Source organism: Bos indicus x Bos taurus, chromosome 11 (genome assembly GCF_003369695.1).
Source record: "Bos indicus x Bos taurus breed Angus x Brahman F1 hybrid chromosome 11, Bos_hybrid_MaternalHap_v2.0, whole genome shotgun sequence".
Taxonomy (NCBI): domain Eukaryota; kingdom Metazoa; phylum Chordata; class Mammalia; order Artiodactyla; family Bovidae; genus Bos; species Bos indicus x Bos taurus.
Window position 1 is genome coordinate 102,896,436 of NC_040086.1, and position 21,240 is coordinate 102,917,675.

Sequence of the window (21,240 nt, forward strand, 5' to 3'; positions counted from 1 at the left end):
CGTCCACACTCCACCCTCCTCCTGGGTCCTCTCCACGAGAGTCGGTCGGGTCCCTGGACGGGAGAAGACACACCTCCGTGCCATGTGCCAAGGACTGCCTGCAGGGGCCCAGAGGGGAAGAAGCACAGTCCCAACGGTAGGCACCCTGAGCTCTGACTGCCGCCCAGCACCGTGACCATCACTGTCTGGACCCACGATCCTTCCTGACCCCAGCGGCATAGGGCCGCTGAACCCTGAGGGGCAGAATGGAAACTTAAGACAGGGAAAGCAACTTGTGCCAGGCACCCAGCAGGGTTGGGGTGGGCAGGGCCTGATTCAGGCCAGCTTGAGCCTGGCCCGTTGCCCAGCACCCCCAAGATGGTCCTAGCTCCCCTGGGGAAGCTCTGATAGAAGACCCTTCCAGCCCAGGGACTCCAGCTTCCCACGGGTCTCCCCCTTCCCAGGAAGGAAGAGAGAAGATACCCACCCCACCCTTCTGCAGGGACCACCCCCATCTGCCCCCACAGCACATCACCATGAGGGCAGCCTTCCTGACACACGGCAGTTGGCTGCACACCCAGGTGACCATAGGGAGCCAGAGCGGTGGCCTCCTGGCGACACTGAGCGCAGGCCTGGCACAGGAAGGGGGCCCTCGTCCTCTGACGCCAGCCCAGGGGTGCCCCAAGGAGGCAGGCCTGGGGAGCTGCCCTCAGCACCCTGCACTCCGTAGGGGCCAGCTGGGGGCCGCAGCCAGGCCTGAGAACAAGGCCCTGCCCAGCTCCTGTGGTCACCAGGGGAGGGTGCGTGGGCTGAGCCGCCGGCCGCTGCGCTCTGGGCACAGATGGTTCTCATCTTCGCTGCCTCTTCCGCAGGAAAAACAGACCAGCTCGGGGCCAAGAGCCCTTTTTTAATCTCGTGTTTATTTACGCTGCCTTTGCCTGAAGCCAGGGTCCTGTGGGCTGCACTCTGCCGAGGGTCCTGGCTGAAGCAGAAGGTCTGGCTGGAGCGGCCTGGCTGGCTGGCATCTTCCTGACCTTAGGGCAGTGCTCCGGGAAGGGGCCAGTGTGCCCCCAGGGGAAAGCAGCCCATTTCCCGTCCCCAGACTCGTCCCTGTCCCGTTGGGTCACGGCAACTTTTCCAGGATTGGAGTTCTCTGACTGCACTGGGAGGGCGGAGATTGAGAAGGGTCTAGGACAGAACCTGTGAGACCACCCCCACCCCAGAGCAGTCAGAACCCGGGGGTGGAGGCGAGGCCACGTCACCCGTAAGGGGCCCCAGGAATCCCCAGGAGAGGAGGTGGCCCGGTGCTGGGACGCTGGGCTCAGGTGGGTGGGCAGCCAGCCACTCTCCTTGCAGCCTTCCTCGGTTTTCACAGACAGCGGAGAAGACCAAGGCTGGGTGTGGGGAGGCTGCCAACCAAGGTCTCAGAAGTGAGAAATGCAGAGTGGTGGGCAGGCTTGCAGAATCTTTGCCTTCCCAGGCCAGCTGACCCCCAACACACACACACACACACACACACACACACACACACACACTCAGGTCCTGCCTGAGGCTGCTCCACCCTCCCACGTGCCCCAATTCACGTGGGGGATGGCCTCGCCAAAGTGTGCGGAGGGCACCCCCAGGGTGCCCTGCACCCACTGCCCATTTGGAGAAGTGGCCGAGGCACCTTGGGGCTGGTCCAGAGGAAAGACAGAGGACCACCGAAGGGAGGAGGGGTCACCCGCCAAACAAAGGCAGGAGGGCCTCCTACCGGGTGGAAGAAGGGGCCTCCCAGGCCCCAGAAGCCCCCGCAGCCAGGCTGACGGCCAGCCCCTCCCCCGCACTCACCGTGGAGGGGGTCGTTGGGGGCGCACCTCCAGGCCGGTGCCAGAGGAACCCCCAAGGCTCTGCCCCGCCCCCGCCCCGCGGGGGGCCCCCACCCCCGGCGCTGTCTCCCCTCCCCCACCCGCGCGAACAGAGGAGGGACCGGCGGCTCGGCCCGCGCCCCCTCCCCCGCGGGCGGCGGTGACATCACGGCCACGGCGGGAGGGGCGGCGTCGCGCGCATCACTTCCTCGGCGCCTCCCGCCCGCGCGGACGGACAGACGGACGGACTACGGGCGGGCGGTGGACAGCGGCCCGCGGCCCGCGGACGGGCGCGGGGGGCCGGCGCGAGCGTGGGGTGCGCGGCCCGCGGCCCTCGGCTCCCCCGACCCCATGGCGGGCCCGGCGCCTCCCGCCGCCGACGAGCTGCCCGGCCCGGCCCGGCGCCTCTACTCCAGGTGGGCTGGGCGAGCGGCGGGGACGCGCGGGGACCGGGCGGCGGGGGCCGCCGACGCAGGAGGCGGGAGCGGCCGGCCCGGAACAAAGGCGGCGGCGGCGGCTGGCGCGCAACGTGGCGGGGACGCCCCTCCCAGTGGGCCGGCGGGGGTGGGGGGACGCGGGGTGCCGAAGGAGGGTGTTGGGGGCTCAGGGTGCCCCAGGGCGGAGGAAGGGGAGTCCGAGGCTGGGGGCGCTGGGCCTGCCACAGCCCACCCCCTGGAAACCGGCGAGGGAGGGGCGGCTAGGGGGTGGGCAAGATGGGCCCCTCTCACCACAGTGTCCAGGGCTGGGAAAGGGGCCCCTACTCCAGCCCTGCCCTGCCAGCATCTGGCCTCTAGCACAGCAGGTGTGTGGTGGGGGGCTGCCAGGACTTCTCTCCCCAGCCTGGCTCCTCCTTCCCACTGCCACAGGACTTGTGGGGAGGGGACCACGGGTGTGTCACGGGTGGGGCCGGTCACCCCCCACCCACCAGGTGCCCCTGCTTCAACAGATTGCAGCTGGGCTGGGGTTACAGAGCCAGGCAGCTGGGTGGGTGTGTGCCTGCCTGAAAAGGTGCCTGCCTGGGGCGGGTTCCCAGGTGATGCCAGCGGCCCGGGCCCTGCGCCCTGCGCCCATCAGGGATGACGGGGTGGCTCTGCCCCTGGGCCGCGTGCCTGCTTGGTGACTCCCTGCTGGTCAAGGGTGTGCTACAAGTTGACGCCCTGGGCCTGACCTGGGGTGGGGAGGGCACAGGTCTCTCAGGGCTTGCCTTCATGTGCAGGTGTCCGGCAGAGCGGGGCCGGCACGAGTGCTGGGCAGGGCCCGCTTCCTGGCTGTGGATCCCAGAGGCAGGCCTGGCTCCTCATGGTCTGGACAGGCCCCTGCCTTGGAGTGACCTCATCCAGTTCCCCCAGCCATCCTTAAGACCTGGGGGGCTTCTGATTCTTCAAGGGGCCTAGTGTGGCCTACACGGATTCTCCAGCCCAGCTGCAAACCTCCGCTGGGTGCCCCCCCTGCCCCTCCATCATCCCTCCCCACCCCGACCTGTGGAATGAGGCCCTGGCGGCCCCTCCCACCTCTGTCTGGTCTGTGCTGCTGGCTGGAGACACAGCCCCCATTGTGTGGTCTCGGAATGGAGCGCTGAGCCCCCGGCCTGACTCCTGGGCCCCACGCAGGGGGAGGAGCTTGCCAGTGGGTTTACTGACAGCTGACCCCGGAGGCCTGTCCTTGAGGACTCTTGCATGGCAAACCCCCCTACCCCCTGCCCCCATGGGAATGGGGGGCTCTACGGGCCACGTCTGCCCACGGTGGAGGCCACGTTCTGGAAGAATGACAGGCGGTGATCTGGCTGTGCATGTGTGTGCGGGGGAGCTGTGGGTGGAGGGGGCCCCTGGGCGCTTTAGCCTTGGGAGATCCTGCGGGCGGAGCATGCGGTCCACATTGTGCTAGCCTCCCCCTAGGCTTGACCCGGGAGCCTGGGGTGTGGGTGGGTACAGTTACAAGGACCAGTGGCCTGGGGGAGCCGTCTGTGGACAGGGCAGCAGAGCGCAAAGCGAACACGCGAGAGGCCCCCGGGTCCCGCCTGGACTCCTTGCAGGCTGAGCCCTGGGTGGAGGTTGGGGGGGCAGACCTGGCAGAGAGTCCGAGCTCATGGCCAGGAGCCTGCTTTCAGGGCCTGTGAGGAGGCCCATGGGGATGGGGGTCGGACCTGAGCGTGGCTGGGTGTGCGCAGGGTTCTTTCTGCTCGGAACTGGCTTCCATAGGCCGCCAGAAAGCTGTCCCTTCGGAGCCTGAATGTCCAGGGAGCCCCGCTGTGGTGTGGGAGCACAGAGCTGCCTGCAGCTGGGCACGTGGATGCCCCACGGACAGGAGCCATTGTGTCTGAGCACTCCACGGGTGGCTGTCCCAGAAACCCCAGCGTGTGGGGGGCTCCCTGGGGCCAGGTCGGGTCTCCTCTGCCTTGTTCCCCCCCACTGCCCCCGCAGCCTGGTGGCTCCCCTTCCCACACCAATGTTCCTACCTGGGGAGATGAGTTCGGTTCTTACAAAGTGGGTCCTGGATTTGGGCTTTGAACTGGCACTGAGAGGAGCCTGAGCGTGAATGTGTCCACAAGCCCACCATGTCCCGAGGGGGCCCTGGAGAGGGGACCAGGTCAGGTAGGCAGAAGTGGGTGGGGTCTCACAGGAGCGATTAATACTGAGAACCCTGGTGCACTGCCCCTGGGCCTGTTTCCCCAGGGCAGAGGTGTGGGGCGGAGGGCCCGGGGAGAATGGGCGGGTAGCCAAGAAGCCCCCAAAGTGGGGAGCCGTGGGCTGTCCTCTTCTGAACTCCTGCCTTCTGTGAGGCCAGCAGCTGAGTGCTCCTGGTGGGGGCTGGGAGGGGAGAGTGGGGTAGGGGGCTCATTAGAGGTGCCCCCATCAGTAGGCTCCCGGAAGGGGATGCCATGCCACTGGGCTCCCTGGACGTGCGATCCTCAGGCGCTTGCTTTCTGAAGCTCGTGACAGACACGCCTCCCCCCTTCAGTGATTCCTGCCCCCACCAGGCCGCCTGTCCCTGCTGTTCTGAGATCACCCCCAAGACTGAAGGGGAGTCAGTGTGGCTTCGCTCTGGGGATGGCAGGATGGGGTGAGCGGGGGCCCTGGGGCGGCTGCCCAGGCACCCAGAATGTGGGTGACGGCCTTGGACAGGAATGATTGCCTTTATCAGAGAGGGGTCGATGGGGACCCAGCCCCCGCCTGATGAGCCTCTGCGATGGCCCCCAGGGGACACTGGGCCGTCTGGGGAGACAGGTGGATGGGGGCCTGTGTGGGCAGAGGGCAGGGCAGTAGGGGCCAGGGCTGACGGCTACTCTCGGACGCCGAGGACGGGTGGGAGAGGTATCGGGGGTGACGTGGTGGCCGGAACAGCAAGGTTGGCCGCTGGGCGGTCAATAAGCACTTCATTAACTGGTAAGCCAGTGGGCAGGTGGCGGGAGCTTGGCAGACGGTTCCCTGCCTCCTGGCCACTGTGGTCTGGCTGCTGGGAAGGCTGACCCTGGTCAGCCACTTTGAAGGAGAGATGTTCTGGGCCACACTGGTGCTGGAGAGCGGATTTCACAGGTGGATGTGGCCCGGCTGGGGCAGGCAGCGTGGTCCCTGAGGCCTCTGAGGCTGGGGGCCCGGTCTCTCCCCAGGCTGTGGAGGACTGTCGGTTAGCAGTTAGGGACCTGTTTAGCCCACATGGCAAATCCCAGGTGTATGGGCTGCCCCTCTCTGGGTTTGAGGGGTGAGGCTCGCGAAGGGGGAACTAAGACCGCAGTTCCGGGCCCTGAAAGCCCTGGCCAGTCTGGCCCAGGGCCCCAGGGAGCCCCCGTCTCGTGCCCCAGCAGCCTCTGGGTGGACAGGCCTGCTGGAGGCCCTGCCGTCTTGCAGTTAGGCGTCCTGGGCAGTGGACAGGGACAGGCAGGCCGGCTCGGCAGGCTGATACTGAACGGTGGCCTCGGGGCGCCACAGCTCCCGTGCCTCCGCAGCAGACATGGCTCCCACAGATACCTCCAGGCCTGCGGAGGTGGTGTGGGGAGACAGACTTCCAGAGCCTTCTTCACTGAGCCAGGAAGTGGGCCTGGCCAGGGTGGGCGGTCTCGTGGGGGAGGGGAGAGGATGGCCTGCGGTGCGGGTGTTGGGGGCTGCTACCCCAGGAGGCGGAGGAAGGGCCTGGGGTTGACATGAGGGTGCAGAGTTTGGGGGTTCAGCTTATCGGCAGGAGCTGGGCAAGGAAGACATGGTCCAGGCCCTGTCCTGCCCCTCAGCTGAGCCGTCCCGGGGGTGGACAGAGGCCTCAGGGCCAGGAGGAGGGTGCCCTGTCCTGGACCCCCTGAGAAGCAGGGTCCGGTGCAGACCGGGTTGTGGCTGGCCTCGGTCCTCATCCTCGCACCCTTGATCTACCCGCCCAGCGCCCTCCCAGACACCCCCTGCCCCGGCCAGAGCAGCAGCATCTGCCGACCCTGGTGAGCTGATGCTGGCCTGGGTCAGTATCCCGGGCGGCTTTGCCCCAGGCCTCCCACCGCCACCCCCGCATCCTGTCTCTGCTCAGACACAGGTGGTCTTGGGGGTCAGGGCCCAGCCTGGGTCTCACTGCCCCTGAACCCAGCCTCTCCCTCCCTGTCCCGGGTTCCCTGCTGCAGCCTCGCTAGGCCTCCTCCCCGGCCGAGGCCCATGATTGAGATGGGCGAGCGACCTGGCAGGAGGGGCTGCCCATGGTGGGGGGGACAGAGCGCCCAGCAGGGGTAGGCCACTGCGGTGCCCCGAGGGGCCTCGGGCTTCTCCCCGCTGCTCTGCCCAACCGAGCCCTGGGGCTGGGCCTCGGCACTGAGCGCCCCCCACCACCGCTGCTCCTCCAGAGGCTCTGCCCTTTGCCCAGAGAGGGTCTCTCCAGCCTCCTTATCAGCCACGGCGCTGGAGGAACTGGGAGCGCGCTGCCAAGGCGGCCCAGGGGCCGGCAGCTTTCAGGAAAGGTTCTGGGGTGGCTGGAGGGTGTCTGCTCATCTCAAGTCCCAGCCCCGGGCTCCTCCCGGCCCTGCACCCGGGGACACTCGAGGCCTGGAGCTCACTCGACGGTCAGGTGCTGGTCACCCAGCAGCGTCCCGGAGGCTCGGGGGACTAACAGGGTGACCTGGACCCTGTGCCCCCGTTGACCCTGCCGCAGGCCAGGCTGGGCGCGGGGGCGGACATGGCAGGGGTCCAGGAGGACGAAGCGAGGCCAAGTGAAGACCCTGCCCATCCCAGCTCTGGGGGCAGGGGTGGGGGCCACCCGCACTGGGTCCTCGGTGCTCCCACAAACCAACCAGGTGCTCCAGGCTCCTTTGTGCTGTGTGGCCGGATTCTGGCCCCGAACCGGCCACAGGGCTGGGGGGCAGTAAGAGTCTGGGGGTGGGGGGCGCTGGTGCTGTGCACCCCCCCGGCTGTGTGCCAGCCCCTGAGGGGAGCGTGTGGACAAGCTCCCTCGGGGCTCCCGCCCTCCCGCCCTGCTGACGGTGCTGATCCCAGCTCTGAGCTGCCCTTGATCCTCTGATCCGCCACAGGCCCTGGGAGGCCGCGGAGAACCTGCCAGAGACCTGGGGGGTCCGTGGGAGCTGGCTGCCCTGGGGCCAGGGTGGGGGGCGGGCAGGGGACCCTGCAGCCGGCCGGGGAGGAGGCCCAGAGCTCCCAGCATGCCGGCTGCTGCCCCGGAGGGCCCGCCCGCTGCCCTGAGCTTGGCCGAGAAGGCTGTGTGCAAGGTGGTGTACGGTGCCCCACGCCCGCGCCCGCTGCTGCTGCCCGTGGGCCTGGAGCTGTGGCTGTACGTGCAGAAGATGCGAGACCTTCGGGGGAAGAGGTGCGGCAGGCGGGCACCTGCAGGGGCGGGGGCGGGGCTCCCAGGACCCCCTGCCTGGCGCCTCCCCAGGGGGAGGCCTCCCCCCATTGGCGCTCCCAGAGACGGCCACACACCCTGGCATTGCACCCCTGCACCCTTGACGCCTAGGCCCAGGGTCCTGCCCGCACCAGAAACCTCTGCTCTGAGCCACTGCTGCCACATGTCTGGGCAGGGAGGGGGCTGCTCCTGTGATCAGATTGGGGCTAGTGCCCGCGGGGCTCTGGAAACGCCCACGTTTTAGACCCTGAGTCCCCGGGGAGGAGAGGGCAGTTGGCTGTGTGGCGAGCAGCTGGGCAGGGATGAGCAGGCCTTAATTAAGGAGCCCCATGCATGGCCCTGGCTGTGGGGGTGCCGCTGCCCGTGGGCAGTGATGTGGCGTCTGGAGGGCAGGGCGCTCGGTGAGGCGGGCGTGTTGTCAGCGGGACACGCTGACGAGTCTGACAGCCGGGTCTCAAGGCCGGGTCCCTGACCTCCAGCTCTCAGAGGCTGCAGGGCTCTGCTTGAGTCTCGGAGAGGCTGGGGTCCCCAGGCGTGGGCCCTGCACCCTCCGGGAGGGGAGGATCAGTGACCCCGATGTGGGGGGCCGCCCGGGGAACGCCTTGAGCCTGTGGGGTGCAGGGCACAGGGCTCGGCTTCTCGGGGGGTTCGCAGCTGTGTCCCAGCCTGTTCTCAAGGCGTCACCTGGTTTTCTCGACGACCCAGGGGCAGCGCGAATGGGCGCTGTGATCTGTCTCAGAGAGGCGTTTGGATAGGGCGGTTGAGAAGCACTGGCCTAGAAAATGTTGCCTGTTTCTTAGGGAAATAACGTTGGCTCCCCCGGTAACTCCTGGTCGTTGCTCAGTCCTAATGAGGCAGGGATGAGCTCGGGGGTGCAGCCGGCTGTTTGGCGAGCACACTTTAAATTACTCTTCCACAAGCTCTGGCGACACGCAAAGGCGGTGGGAGTAAGGGGACGGGGACAGGTTCTTGAGCTGTCTCCCACCTTTCCGGGGCGCACTTTTGCGGGCTGTCTCAGCGGGGTGGGGCGGCAGGAGTCCCCACCCTCTGTTCAGGCCCCCCACCAAGACTCCTTCTGTGCCTGCCACCCCCCCATCCCCCTCTGGCCCCAGGACAGGACATCGGCTCAGATGCAGCCTTGCCCCCAGAGGTTAGGAGGCTGGCACAGGGACAGCCTAGTTCCCTCCGAGAGCTTGGAGATTGGGCCCCACTCTAGGACGCAGGACAGGGAAGGGGCTGGGATCAGCTCCCACTGATGTGGCCCCGACCATCTCATGACCCCGTGAGCCTCCCGTCCTCAGCGGGTATCAGGGCCCGCCCCAAGCCGCTGTGCCCCTCTGGAGGGTGGCGGGTGGCACCCGGCCCAGGGGCAGCCCCTCCGCCCAGCGGCCAGGAGTCGGGATGGAGGCCGTGTCCTCCGGTTGCAGGGGCGGCTGCAGCTGCACTCATGCCTTCTCCCGGCAGTCTGGGGCCCGGGCTTGGGGATGGGGCGGGTGGGGAAGGGCAGTGAGGCTCTGGCACCGCGAGCCACACAGCGTGCTGGCCTGGGGGTGGGCTCGCCTCCCCACCCAGAGCTGCCTCTGCGCGTTCATCCAAAGGGAGCCGGGCCCCAGCCGTCCGGGGGGCCCCGTCGTGGCGAGGAGGAGCCAGGGCCCCAGGCCTGATGGCGTTAAGGGGCCCGCTGGGACCCCTGACCCGTCCTCTCTGACCAGGATGGAGGCCTCGTGCCTAGAGCTGGCCCTGGAGGGTGAGCGGCTGTGCAAGGCGGGCGACTTCAAGGCGGGCGTGGCCTTCTTTGAGGCCGCCGTGCAGGTGGGCACCGAAGACCTGAAGACGCTGAGTGCCATCTACAGCCAGCTGGGCAACGCCTACTTCTACCTGAAAGAGTACGCGCGAGCGCTGGAGTACCACAAGCACGACCTACTGCTGGCCCGGTGAGCCGGCGTCCCCACCCGCCGCGCGAGTGGCTCGGCCCTCGGGGCCCGCCCCCTTTCCGGCCCCGCCCATTCAGCCCCCAGCCCCGCCCCCATTCCCTCCCGCGTGGGGGCCCGCCCATTCAGGCCCCGGCCCCACCCCCACCCGCCCTCTTCGAGTGGCCTGCCCCTGGGGGCCCGCCCCCTTGTCGGCCCCGCCCATTTCAGCCCCCGGCCCCACCCCCATTCCCTCCCGCGTGGGGGCCCGCCCATTCAGGCCCCGGCCACACCCCCGCCCGCCCCACCCGCCCGTTCGAGTGGCCTGCCCTTAGGGGCCCGCCCCCTTGCCGGCCCCGCCCATTCAGGCCCCGGCCCCACCCCCCACCCGCCCTGTTCGAGGGGCCCGCCCCCTTGTCGGCCCCGCCCATTTCAGGCCCCGGCCCCACCCCCGCCCTCCCACACGCCCCCCTTTCCCAGGGGCTCCATTCTCCTCTGGCTTCTAGAGCTTCCCCCCGCACCCCCCGCCCCGCCCCGCCGCCTGCTGACCCTCCCTGTCCACCCCCCACCCCAGCCCCCAGACCTCCTAGGCGGGGGCTGGGCTTCTCGGTTCCGAGCACCTTGGCCACAGGCCTCCGCCTCCAGCCCTGAGCCCTGCTCTCGGGACCAGCCAGCCGAGGTCGTGTGCGCCAACAGAGCTGCCACAGGGTGAATTCCCATCGCGAGGCTCCCGGTGTTCCCGGCCTTGAAACCGGGTTTTACCAGGGCCTCACCGAGACCTGGCCTGGTGGAGGGTCCATCCTGGGCTTGGCCCGCCCGCCACGGAACCCCTGCCCAGCACCATCCCAGGGACTGCAGGGGTCACCCCCGTCCTCCGAGGCCCTCATGCAGGTCTACGCTGGGCTCAGTCCTCGGTTCAGCCCCTCACTCCATTCTGCCCCCCAGGACCATTGGTGACCGCATGGGGGAGGCCAAGGCCAGTGGGAACCTGGGCAACACGCTCAAGGTGCTGGGCCGCTTTGACGAGGCTGTCGTCTGCTGCCAGCGGCACCTGGACATCGCCCAGGAGCAGGGGGACAAGGTGGGCAGGCAGCGCTGGCCAGGCGCCCCGGCTGGGACTGGGCCCCAGAGGACACCACCCAGGGTCCCGGGCGCCCTAGCTGGGAGGAAGACGGGGGACGGTCCCTGTTCAGAAACAAGGGTGCTTCTGGCTCACGCAGAGGCCGTGGGGCTGAGTCCCGGGCCCCCGTCTTCCACGTCCGCTCCCCTCTCACTGACCTCTCCGCTGAGTCCACCGACAGTGCTTGTTACTGCTGGGCCAGGGGGCGGCGGGGGTGGAAGTGGCTCTGGGAGGAAGCCTGGGCAGAGAGGCTGTGCTGGGCCCCTGACGGCTGCTCAGTGTCCTCCGGTGACCTTGTGGGGTCAGCGTCCCTTCCTCTGTATGGATGACATCACTGCTGTGGGAGGGCTCCACCGCAGAGAGGTCACCGACTCGGCCCGGGCCCCCTTGGAGGTGGCAGAGCCGGAGCCCTTAGCTGGGGTATCAGAGGGGTGACCCGGGAGGGACAGACCCGTCCTCGTGACCCCTACCTTAGTGTCTGGACAAGGTGATGCCCTTGCACTCGTAGCCCCAGGGGCAGGGGGGACCACAAATCAGGCCGTGGGAACACTAGCTGTGTGCGTGCAGGGTCTGGGTGCCCGGCTCCTTGGGACTGCAGCTTTGGAGGCAGCCCCGGTCTCGGTGTCACCCCCAGGTCGGGGAGGCGAGGGCTCTGTACAACATTGGCAATGTGTACCATGCCAAGGGCAAGCAGCTGTCCTGGACTGCCGCACAGGACCCGGGGCACCTGCCGCCTGCTGTCCGCGAGACACTGCGCCGGGCTTCCGAGTTCTATGAGTGAGCAGAGCGGGCGGGGCCCCGGGCAGCCCCCCTCCCCACAGCACCCACCCCTGGCTTTGGCCTGACGGGCCTCGGCGCCCGAAAACCAGAGTCCTCGAGCTCAGCACTGAGCTGCCCCCATTAGGGGGCATCACCCCTGGGGGCCACGGGCTCAGCATCCTTTGGCCTGGGCGGGCGGCGGGGCGTTGCTGGCAGGGATACGGCTCACACGCACTGGGCCTCCAGGAGGAACCTGTCCCTGGTGAAGGAGCTGGGTGACCGGGCGGCCCAGGGCAGGGCCTATGGCAACCTGGGGAACACCCACTACCTGCTGGGCAGCTTCGCAGAAGCCACGGCCTTCCACAAGGAGGTGAGCGGGGCGGCGGGCTGCCTCCAGCCCCTCACTGGGCAGCTTCCCAGAGGCCATGGCCTTCCACAAGGTGAGCGGGGCGGCGGGCTGCCCCCAGCCCCTTGCTGGGCAGCTTCCCAGAGGCCATGGCCTTGCCCAAGGAGGTGAGCGGGGCGGCAGGCTGCCCCCAGCCCCTGGCTCCACCTGGGCTGGGTACCAGGGCTCCTGGGCAGGGTGGCGGGGCTGCCCCCAGCTCCTTGCTCTGCCTGGGCTGGGTGCCGGGGCTCCTGGGCTGCCCCCTGGGCACGTGGACGTCGGGCTGGCTGTGCCGGGCGGGTGTGCAGCCCTGCCACCGGCAGCGGGTGCCGGGCTGCCCTGTGACCACCCCAGGCCTTGCATCTGCGTCCTCAGCGCCTGGCCATCGCTAAGGAATTCGGAGACAAAGCGGCAGAGAGGAGAGCCTACAGCAACCTGGGCAACGCGCACATCTTTCTGGGGCGCTTTGACGTGGCCGCTGAGTACTACAAGTAGGCAGCCGCCACCGCCCGGCTGGGGAGCGGGTGGGCCGGGGAGGGCACGGGCGAGGGCGCGTGGACACCAGGCCAGGGAGGCGCCCCCCACAAGGCCTGCCCGCCCGGCCTCCCCGGGGCCGTGGGTTGAGGGGGCAGTGCTCTGTGTTACCCGACAGCGGGGCAGAGAGATGCCCTCGTGGGGTCCTGGGGCTGGATCCGCATCCCCCACCTCTGTCTACCCCTTGGAAGGGGGCTTGGGGAGCGCAAGCAATGCCCCGGCCCCCGACGGAGGGGAATCCTGAACCCCGCTCCGTTCCTGGGTGACCCCTGCTGCCCCACCCCCCCAGGAAGACGCTGCAGCTGTCCCGGCAGCTCAAGGACCAGGCGGTGGAGGCGCAGGCCTGCTACAGCCTGGGCAACACGTACACGCTGCTGCAGGACTACGAGCGTGCAGCCGAGTACCACCTCCGGCACCTGCTCATCGCCCAGGAGCTGGCTGACAGGTGTGCAGCGGGGACGCAGGCGGCGCAGGCCCACGGAGGGCTCCGACTGCCCCCTCGGGCCCCAGGCTGACCACAGCAGCCTGTCGGCTCGCTGGTCTGGGTCTGAGCCCCGCTCTGCCTCTGACCACCAGGAGACCCCCCCCGGGGCTCAGTCTTCTTCCATAGGTCAGCCGCACTGCCCACCGGGAGGGAGTGGGGAGACCCCTGGGTGCTGGGCTGGCTGGGCCCCAGTCCGCAGCCCGCTGCCCCCTTGAACAATACCTGCCCCCCTCCAGCCTCCCTCTTTCCACATCTGTGTGCGCGTCAGTCTTTGCGGAGACACAGACCAACTGACAAGACCCCTAAGCTCACAGCCGTGCGTGCAGGTCTGGGGGGTAGCGGCTACAGCAAGAAAGCTCAGAGTCCACAGGCCAGAGCCCCTCGTGGCTGGAGGAGAGGAAGGGTCTTCCGAAAAGCTGCCCTGCTAGGAGGCTTCACAAGGGGCTGTGGTTTTACTTTTGGGTGACGATGTCTTGGAGGTAGTCTGAGGCAAGGGCCGTAGGTTGTGAATGTACGTGGAGCCACTGAATCGTGCACTTTACGGGGGTTGAGGTTATATTACTTTTACCTCAATTTAAAAATTAACAAGGACTTTCCTGGTGGCTCAGATGGTAAAGCGTCTGCCTACAATGAGGGAGACCCGGGTTCAATCCCTGGGTTGGGAAGATCTCTGGAGAAGGAAATGGCAATCTACTCCAGTATTCTTGCCTGGAAAATCACATGGATGGAGGAGCATGTTAGGTTACAGTCCATGGGGTCGAGAATCGGACACGATTGAGCCAAGGGAATGAAGTCACTGCTGCCACCAGGGTGAGAGCCTCACCGGCCACCAGGGGGTGGTCAAGGCCACACCTGGACCACCGACCCTCCCCATCCTTCACCACCTCCCAAGGTGGGGACCCTGACCACCTGGAGGCTGGGGGCTCAGGACGGTGGGACTGAGTGGGCAGGCTGGCGGGCCTGGTGGGCAGACATGGACTCAGTTTCCCTCCCTGGCAGAGTGGGCGAGGGCCGGGCATGCTGGAGCCTGGGGAACGCCTACGTATCCATGGGGAGCCCGGCCCAGGCCCTGACCTTTGCCAAGAAGCACCTGGAGATCTCCCAGGAGGTGAGCCGGGCCTGCCCTGCCCTCAGCCCTGAGTCTGCCCTTCGCCAGCGTTGAAGCCCTCCCCCAGCCGCTCCTGACATTGCCTCTGTGTGCCCTGAACTTTTCCTGGCAGTCGCCATCTCCTGTGAAGGGGCCCCGGCACCCCGTGAGGGGCCTGGTGGCCCCTCCTTTCCTGCAGCCAGACGGTCAGGAGGGGGCAGCGGGGGCCCGTTCTCGCCCCTCCGAGTGTTAGTGTTGCCTTTGGAAAGCCACTCTCCGCTGCTCCTGTCCCTGATGGAGCTGCGCCAGGCTGGGCCGCGGCATTCCTGCGCCCAACAGCCGAGTGGAAGTCACCTGCCAGGGGCAGTCCCGGGCATGAAGGCACAGCCACCCTGTGGGGAGGGTCTTTCCCTGGGACCGCTCAACCAGGCACCTTCCTAGGGAAGTGAGCCTGTCCACCCAGGCCCTCCCACTGTGACCAGGGTCGCCCCTGGGTCGGTGGGCACGGGTGGGCCCTGGCTCCCGGCCGGCCCCTCCTCGCCTCACCCCTCCCGCTCCTCGGCCCCCACCCCTCCCCTGGGAAGCAGCCCCAGGCGCAGAGCCAGGTCCCCTCCCTCCCCAGTGCTGCCCAAACCCACCACCGCCCTGTGTCCAGGGGCGAGCAAGGCCCTCAGGTGCCCAGGAGGTGGGGGGCGGGCAGGGGAGCTCAGGTCAGGGGAGGGCCTTGCTGGGGGGGCCCTGGAGCCGCACTCGGGCCCCCCGCCCGCCCTTCCTGTGTCCTGCTTCCGGGTAAGCACGAGGCCTCCCTGCCACGAGGGTGCTCGCCAGGGCTCTCGGGGATGCGGGGCTGAGAAAGGCCACCAGCTCACGAGAAGGCTCCTGTACGTACCCCGGGAGACCAAGCCTCTGGGTGCGGGGGGCCCGGTGCCCTTGGAGCCCTGGGGTGGTGGCGGTCCCATGGGGGCCCACTGACCCGGCCCCCCTGGCTGCAGATCGGGGACCGCAGCGGGGAGCTCACGGCCCGCATGAACGTGGCGCAGCTGCAGCTGGCTCTGGGCCGGCTGGCCAGCCCGGCGGCCGCGGAGAAGCCAGACCTGGCCGGCTATGAGGCCCAAGGTGAGTTACGGGCCAGAGTGGGAGGTCCCATGCCTCCTGCCCCAGGCTCTGACCTCAGCTCAGGTGTGGGGGCCTGGGAGGGCAGGGATTGGCGGGCTGGCCACCAGCAGTCGGTAGGCACTGGCTCATGCTGGGGGGCTCGGTGGGGTCTACCCCCAGACTGCAGAACGTTTAACGGAGCTGCCAGGTTAGGGACGGGGTCCCTCAGAAGGTGTTGAGCCCCTGTGCCCAGGGGGCGTCAGCCTTTGACGGAACCTGCCTGTTCTGGAGCTCACAGTTGGGGGTGGGTGAAATGATGGGGTGCTGGGGGCAAGGTGGATCCAGAGATGGAAAGTGGTGACAGACAGACAGGGTCCCTGCGGGGCAAGGGGGCCCGGGGCTGGTCCTTTCTGCCTCTGGGGCAGCGAGGGCCTGGGGTCACCCTGAGTGAGCCCCCCAGGTTTATCACCAGGGCAGGTATGAGGACAGGGAGGGGGGCTGGGCCTGGGGGAGGGCTTCTTGTAGGGACAGCGGGGTCGGGGCTGCTGGAAGGAGGGAGGGGGGCTCAACCGGCCAGAGGCAGGGTGCCAATCAGCTGAGGCTGGCTGATCGCCGTAGAGCCTGTAATCTCACTGGTGGGCTCGCCCCGTGTGGGTCAGTGACACTTCTCCAGGTAGATAGATTAGAAAGTGTGTGTTGGGGGGCAGAGGACGGGGGGTCAGGAAGGGGAGGGGGGAGGGGAGAGGCAGGGGGAGGGGTGGCCCCATGCTCCTCTCACACTGCAGGGGGTGTGGGGCGGGAGCTGGACAGGCAGTTAGCCGTCCTCTCCCGTCCAGCTCACGGAGTCCCCCACCCGTGGCTCTCAACTTTCCGGGGAGTCCAGCCCCGAGTCCCTCATGGCTGGGCTCCCTGGGGGCCCGCCTACCCCGGCCTCCAAAGCCCCCTGGCCCGTCTGGCTGCCGTGTCGGGTCTCTGGGGCTCTGGGCTGTAACACTGGCGGGTTTGTGACAGTGGTCAGTCTGGAAGCCGGGGGCACGCGTCACCCTCTGCGATGGAAGGGAGGCAGCAGAGGCTCTGGGACCCTCCGCCGCCCTCATTCTGGGGGCACTGTGGCCCCTGAGGGTGGGATGCAGTATGGCCCCCCCTTCCTCTCGCTCCCCACCCCATCCCAACCTGTGCACGCTGACATCTTCTCCGCAGGCGAGGTCTCCGGAGAGTGGCAGCTCTGTCCAGAGCCCCCTGGCATGCCTGCTCTATGGGACCGCCCTCTGGGAACCCCAGCAGCGGGTGGGGGCAGGGCCAGGCCCAGCATCTGGAAGGACTCCCCCAGAGGCACGGCCCAGCGGCCGTCTGCTCTCCTGGTGTTTTCCTTCTCCTCCAGGCGGGCAGAGAAGAGGGGGCCGCGGGGTGGGGCGGGAACAAGGCGGCCTCTGTCCTCCCCGCGCCTGCTCTTCTGCATAGCCCAGGGCCAGATCCTTCCCCGCCAGGGCCCCCGGAAGCCTCCTCCCCCAAGGCCGCCAGCGCCCGGCTGCCAGCAGACGCTGGATGAGGCTGTCCTCTCGGGAGGACGGCAGCAGGGCCCAGGCCTGCAGAGGCAGATCTGGGGGCCCGGGGATGCCGCTGCTGGAGGCAGGCCAGCACCCTGAGTCTAGGCAGCCCCGGAGGATACCCCGGGTCCGGTGAGCCTGGCGGGGGTGCGGGGGCCGTGGCAGCGCTGTCTGCAGGAGTGGCATCGTTTGTTCATTTATTCATTCACCGGTTCATTCCGGGGCATGCTGAGCACCGGCGGTGGTCTGGCCCAGTTTCCGGAAAGCTGGGAGACTGTCTTCTGGGAACTGTCTTGGGCATGGGGAGTGTTGGGGGGGTACAGCTGCAAACCCAGAGCTTGGTAGTGAGGGGAGGTGTAACCAGCCCTGGTGGAGGGGCGTCCTCCCAGGAGGAGGGTCGGGGGGACCGGCCACAGCCCTTGTGGTGGGCATGGCCTCGTGACACCGGCGAGGCCCGTGGTGGTGCCAGGCCTGGTGGTCACTGGCCGGCTGGGGGCCAGGCCTCAGGGCCTTTCCTCCCTGCCTTGATGAAGACCGGGGCACTGTGCAGCTGCAGGACCCAGGGTCAGCTGGGTTCAGTGCACGTGACCCTCACGGCCCTCGCTGCCCCCACCCCAGCAAAGAGGTCCCAGAGCCAGTCTGGGTGGGCGGGGCCACCTCCTTGCCGCCGGTGCCCCTGGTCAGGGTCTGTCCTCCCCAGGTGCCTGGTGTGCCCACCCCTGCCCATTCCAGTAGGGCGCCCGGGGGGCGGGGCGTGCCAGACAGTTTCCTGCACCCCTGGCGGCATGGTTGGTGCACGGGATGAGGGAGTCAGTCCCGAGCCCTGGGGGGCTGCCCGCCTGCCCCCTCTGCGGGATGCCCATCCGCCCCGCTGCCCCAGCTTGTGCCCACCACAGTCCCTTCACCCTCTGGGCCCTGCTCGGGGTGCCCTGGCCCCAGAACCCCTGGAGTCCCTGGACACCACGCATAGCCATTTCTGGAGGTGGGGGTGTATGTCGGTGTCATGTCTGAGTGAGTGCTTAGGCTGCGGGCTCTGGCCCCGGCTGACCAGGTAACCTCGCTGAGCCACCGTGTCCACGTCTGAGAAGCAGGCCGGCTGGTCATCCCGGGAAGGTGGCTGGGTGGGGACAAGGGCATGACTCACGTCCTGGGAGGCTGAAGACCAGCTCTCTGTCCGTCTGTGCGTTCAGCTAGTGGCCTGCAGCCCACCCAGGCTCCCGTGATGGACAGACCAGGGCCGTGGGGCCACGGGTGCCCACCTGTCCCCATGTCTGTCTCCTCTCCGGCTCCTCTCAGCCTGGCCCTCCTGCCCTATCAACTGCCCCATGCAGGCCCGCCTGTGGCCTGATGGCCCATCCTGGCTCTGGCTCCCCGCCCTGGGGCTCTGTGGCCTTCTCCAGGCTGTTGCCTTGTTTTGAGCCCACGTGTCCACGTCCTGGTCCATGGCCGGGACCTTCTTTGCTGGGGACGGCCCAGAGGGGATAGCGCGTGAAGCTGCCCACGGCCCCACACAGTAGGCGCTCAGTGAATGCTTGCTACCTGTTCCATTCTTAAAGTACCTACTATGTGCCGGGTTCTCTCCGAGTCTGAGGGCCGCAGCGGCGATAAAAAGTGACGCGTGCAGAAAGCCAGTCATGTTACAGGTGCTTTGGGGCTGGCTAGGGATCTGGGGTGGGGCGGGGGTAGCCGTAAACACAGCAGTAGGTGAGCCACGCAGAGGCCGCTGTCACGGCCAGCTCGAGCCTTGTAAGAAAGCCTACAGACAGGGTGACCTGCTGGCGGACACTTACTTCTCAGGGTTCTGGGGGTTGGGCGTCCAGCAGCAGGGCGTCCATGTGGTGGGGTCCTGTGGGGGGCCTTGTCCTGCATCGCAGACGGGTAGGGGTGGGGCTGAGAGTGTGGAGGGGGTGTGCCCCCCGAGGGCCTCTCTGTCTTCTGTGAGCCTCAGTCACCCTCATCACCTCCCAGGCCCCACCCCCTGGACCATTGGCTAGGAGTCTGGGGTTTCAGCATATGAAATCTGGGGGACCCAGACTTTCAATCTGTACACAACATTTAAGTGAAGACGTGAAGGAGGGCAGGGAGGGTGCCTGGAGCTCAGGGAGGAACCACAGCCTGGGTGAGGGAACAGCCGTGCAAAGGCCCCGCGGCAGGGGAGGGGGCGGGGGCCTTGTGGACCGTGTATGAGTCCCACCCCCATAGCTGGGGTGTCCCGCAGGGTCCCACAAGCAGGAAGACCCAGCCCAGAACTCGGGCACCTCTCGGGCCCTGGCATGGAGGAGGGACCATGGGGCAGGGCTGGGAGGGCAGTTCCGGGCGGACTCCGAAGGTGGAGCCGCCAGGAGCGGGGAGTGGACACAAGGACGGAGCAGGATCCCTGGGCTGGGCAGCTAAAAGACCCGCGAGTTGGAACAAGGTGTGTCGAGATGCCCAGTAGGGACAGAAACGAGGGTGAGGGGCTCAGACTGGGTGGTGGTGGGCGGTCCTCGGGAAGTTTCCAGGCCCGACCCCTGGGTGGGCAGGGCAGGAAGGCAGCCAGCGGCGCCTGAATGTCCCCAGTCAGGGCCGGCTCAGCCCTAGGACCGTTGGAAGTGCCGGGTTCAGAATGCACTGTGCAGACAGAGGGTGCATTTAGCCCGGCCCAGCCGGAGGGCCCTCCGCCTGTCGTCCACATGGGCCATGGAGGGGCCCGCCCCGGAGCCGGGCGCGGCTCAGAGGGGCCGTTGGTGGTGGGGGCCAGGGCGGGACAGGAGCAGCCGTGCGGGGCTGGGGCCCGGCGTCCAGGTTGGGGAAGCCTCGTGGGGCCTCGAGGGGGTCGGGTGAGGGCAGCTGAGAGGAGGCTCTGCCGGCTGGGGTGAGTAGGCGCCATGGGACAGGGGTCCCTCTGGCTCTGTTCACTCCCTGTGTGGGCGTGATGGGCAGCCGGGGTCCCCTCTTTCTGCTCCTCTCCTTCAGCCGTGGGCCGAGGCTATGCCCCTCTGGCTCGGGGCCTGGCAGAGGCCCACCGGCCGGCTGCCGTTTTCCATGGGGGCAGCAGCAGGCCTGGCCTGACCGTGGGGGCTGGGCAGCAGGGCTGGGGGCTGGCAGCCGGCCTGGTCCTAGGCCTGCGGACACCTTGGCACGGCTGGTTGGGCTGCGGCAGCCACTCCCTCCCCAGCTCTGGGACGGTGGCCACAGATGCTCCTCCAAGGACCCCTGGTGTCCCCAGCCTGGCCGGCATGTTACTCGGCCTTTGGGGAGCGGAGGGTGGGGCATGGGGGTAGCTTCTTCCAGCCCTGGGGGCCAGGGCGGGGAGGAGGGCACGGCAGTCCAGCCGCCGCCTCCAGCTGCTTTGGGACGCCTGCCCCATCCTTGTGAGGCTCCGGACGTTCCGTTTGTTCAGTCTGGACTGGTCTGGATGACTGGCCGCCAGAATCGGCTCCCCTCTGCGTACCGTGTCCCCCACGGTGGGTGCGATTGCGGGAGCCAGGCCCAGGCTTGGGGGCGGGGGTGCCAGGCTGGGGGCTCCCGCCCTGCCCTCCGTGGCCATGAGCCGTGGCGTGCACGCCTGGCCGCAACGAGGGGCTGGACGGCGCGGCCTCTGAGTCTAGCTCCCCTCGCCTCGCCACAGGTGTCCGCAGGGCAGCTCAGCCTCACAGGGAGCCGGGTGCTGTGGGGCTCGGAGGGCAGCCCACCACGTTCATGACTGCGGCTCAGTGGGCATCTGAGACGGCTCCCCTGCACGGGGGGTGGGCAACATGCTGGCCCGCCCGTCTGACCGTGGAGGGGGAGGAGGGCGCCCAGCTCCACAGGGTGTTAACAGGTCCAAGGCCAGAGACGGGACCCCCAGAGTGTCCACCACCACCCGAGGCCTTGCTTGCCCCTCGCCCTGCACTTCCTGGGCTTGTCCAGCCGGGCCCTCAGAGGCGTGCTTGCTCGGCCCCCCCGGGAGGACCTGGGCTTTCTGCCGTGTGGGCAGGGTGCAGGATGCGGGAGCCACAGAGCGGAGGCTGAGGCCCACGGCTGTGCAGACGCAGGAAGGGCGTCCTGGGGAGGGAACAGCGGACGCAAAGGCCGGTGGGGAAGAGCCAGGCCCAGAACTCGGTGGGAAACTGGAGCGGGGGATGGGCCGGCGAGCCAGACTCCGCCTGGCCCCTGTGCGGTCAGCGCCCTCTGGACACCCGGGTACTTGTCCAGGCGGGGCACGGAGGTTGTGTGGACATTGCGCTGGCCCCCACGTGGGTTAGGAGGTGGGAGCTGGTGGTCCCTGGCCCCCAGACTGGCTGATCTCGAAGCCTGGACCTGCTGCCAGCTGACCGGGCCTGCTCTCTTGCAGGGGCCAGACCCAAGAGGACGCAGAGGCTGAGTGCGGAGACCTGGGACCTGCTGAGACTACCCCTGGAGCGGGTGAGTAGGGACCTGTGGCCGCTGAGGGACAGGGCGTGACCAGCCTGGGGGTGTGTGTTGAGCTTATAAACACTCGCTGGGACTCATGCCCGCATCTGGTCCTCGCCAAGGGAGACCGATGTGCCCTCTGCGGCTCAGGACCCTGCACGGGCCCCCCCTGCCCAGAGAGGCCCCCGGAGGCCCCATGGCTTCCATGGGCTCCCTTCACCCTCCCCTTGGTCCGGCCAGCAAGGCTCGACACCCCCCAGGGTCAAGCCACGGTCCTTAAATGTGGCAGAACCCCC

General features: G+C 68.2%; 1 protein-coding gene and 1 long non-coding RNA gene across 5 annotated transcripts in view; one reads left to right on the forward strand and one right to left on the reverse strand.

Moving 5' to 3' along the window:
* Positions 1-880: 880 nt before the first annotated feature.
* Positions 881-1,882, reverse strand: LOC113901816. Its single transcript, XR_003513546.1, has 2 exons — positions 1,810-1,882; positions 881-1,141 (listed from the first exon to the last, which is right to left on the reverse strand). It is a non-coding gene; the product is annotated as an uncharacterized LOC113901816 (long non-coding RNA).
* Positions 1,883-2,130: 248 nt separating this feature from the next.
* The window catches only part of GPSM1 (G protein signaling modulator 1), a 30,179-nt gene continuing 11,069 nt past the window's right edge, over positions 2,131-21,240 (forward strand). The window contains exons 1-10 of one of the 4 annotated variants that reach the window (XM_027556747.1): positions 2,131-2,242; positions 9,362-9,583; positions 10,505-10,640; positions 11,314-11,456; positions 11,685-11,808; positions 12,199-12,314; positions 12,647-12,802; positions 13,841-13,949; positions 14,921-15,044; positions 20,886-20,956. In XM_027556747.1, the coding sequence (XP_027412548.1) occupies positions 2,178-2,242; positions 9,362-9,583; positions 10,505-10,640; positions 11,314-11,456; positions 11,685-11,808; positions 12,199-12,314; positions 12,647-12,802; positions 13,841-13,949; positions 14,921-15,044; positions 20,886-20,956 (1,266 nt within the window). In that variant the 5' untranslated portion in view covers positions 2,131-2,177. Of the gene's footprint in view, positions 2,243-7,434; positions 7,614-9,361; positions 9,584-10,504; positions 10,641-11,313; positions 11,457-11,684; positions 11,809-12,198; positions 12,315-12,646; positions 12,803-13,840; positions 13,950-14,638; positions 14,810-14,920; positions 15,045-16,586; positions 16,703-20,885; positions 20,957-21,240 lie in introns of those variants that run through there. The other 3 variants (XM_027556746.1, XM_027556748.1, XM_027556749.1) reach the window with 3 other exon arrangements.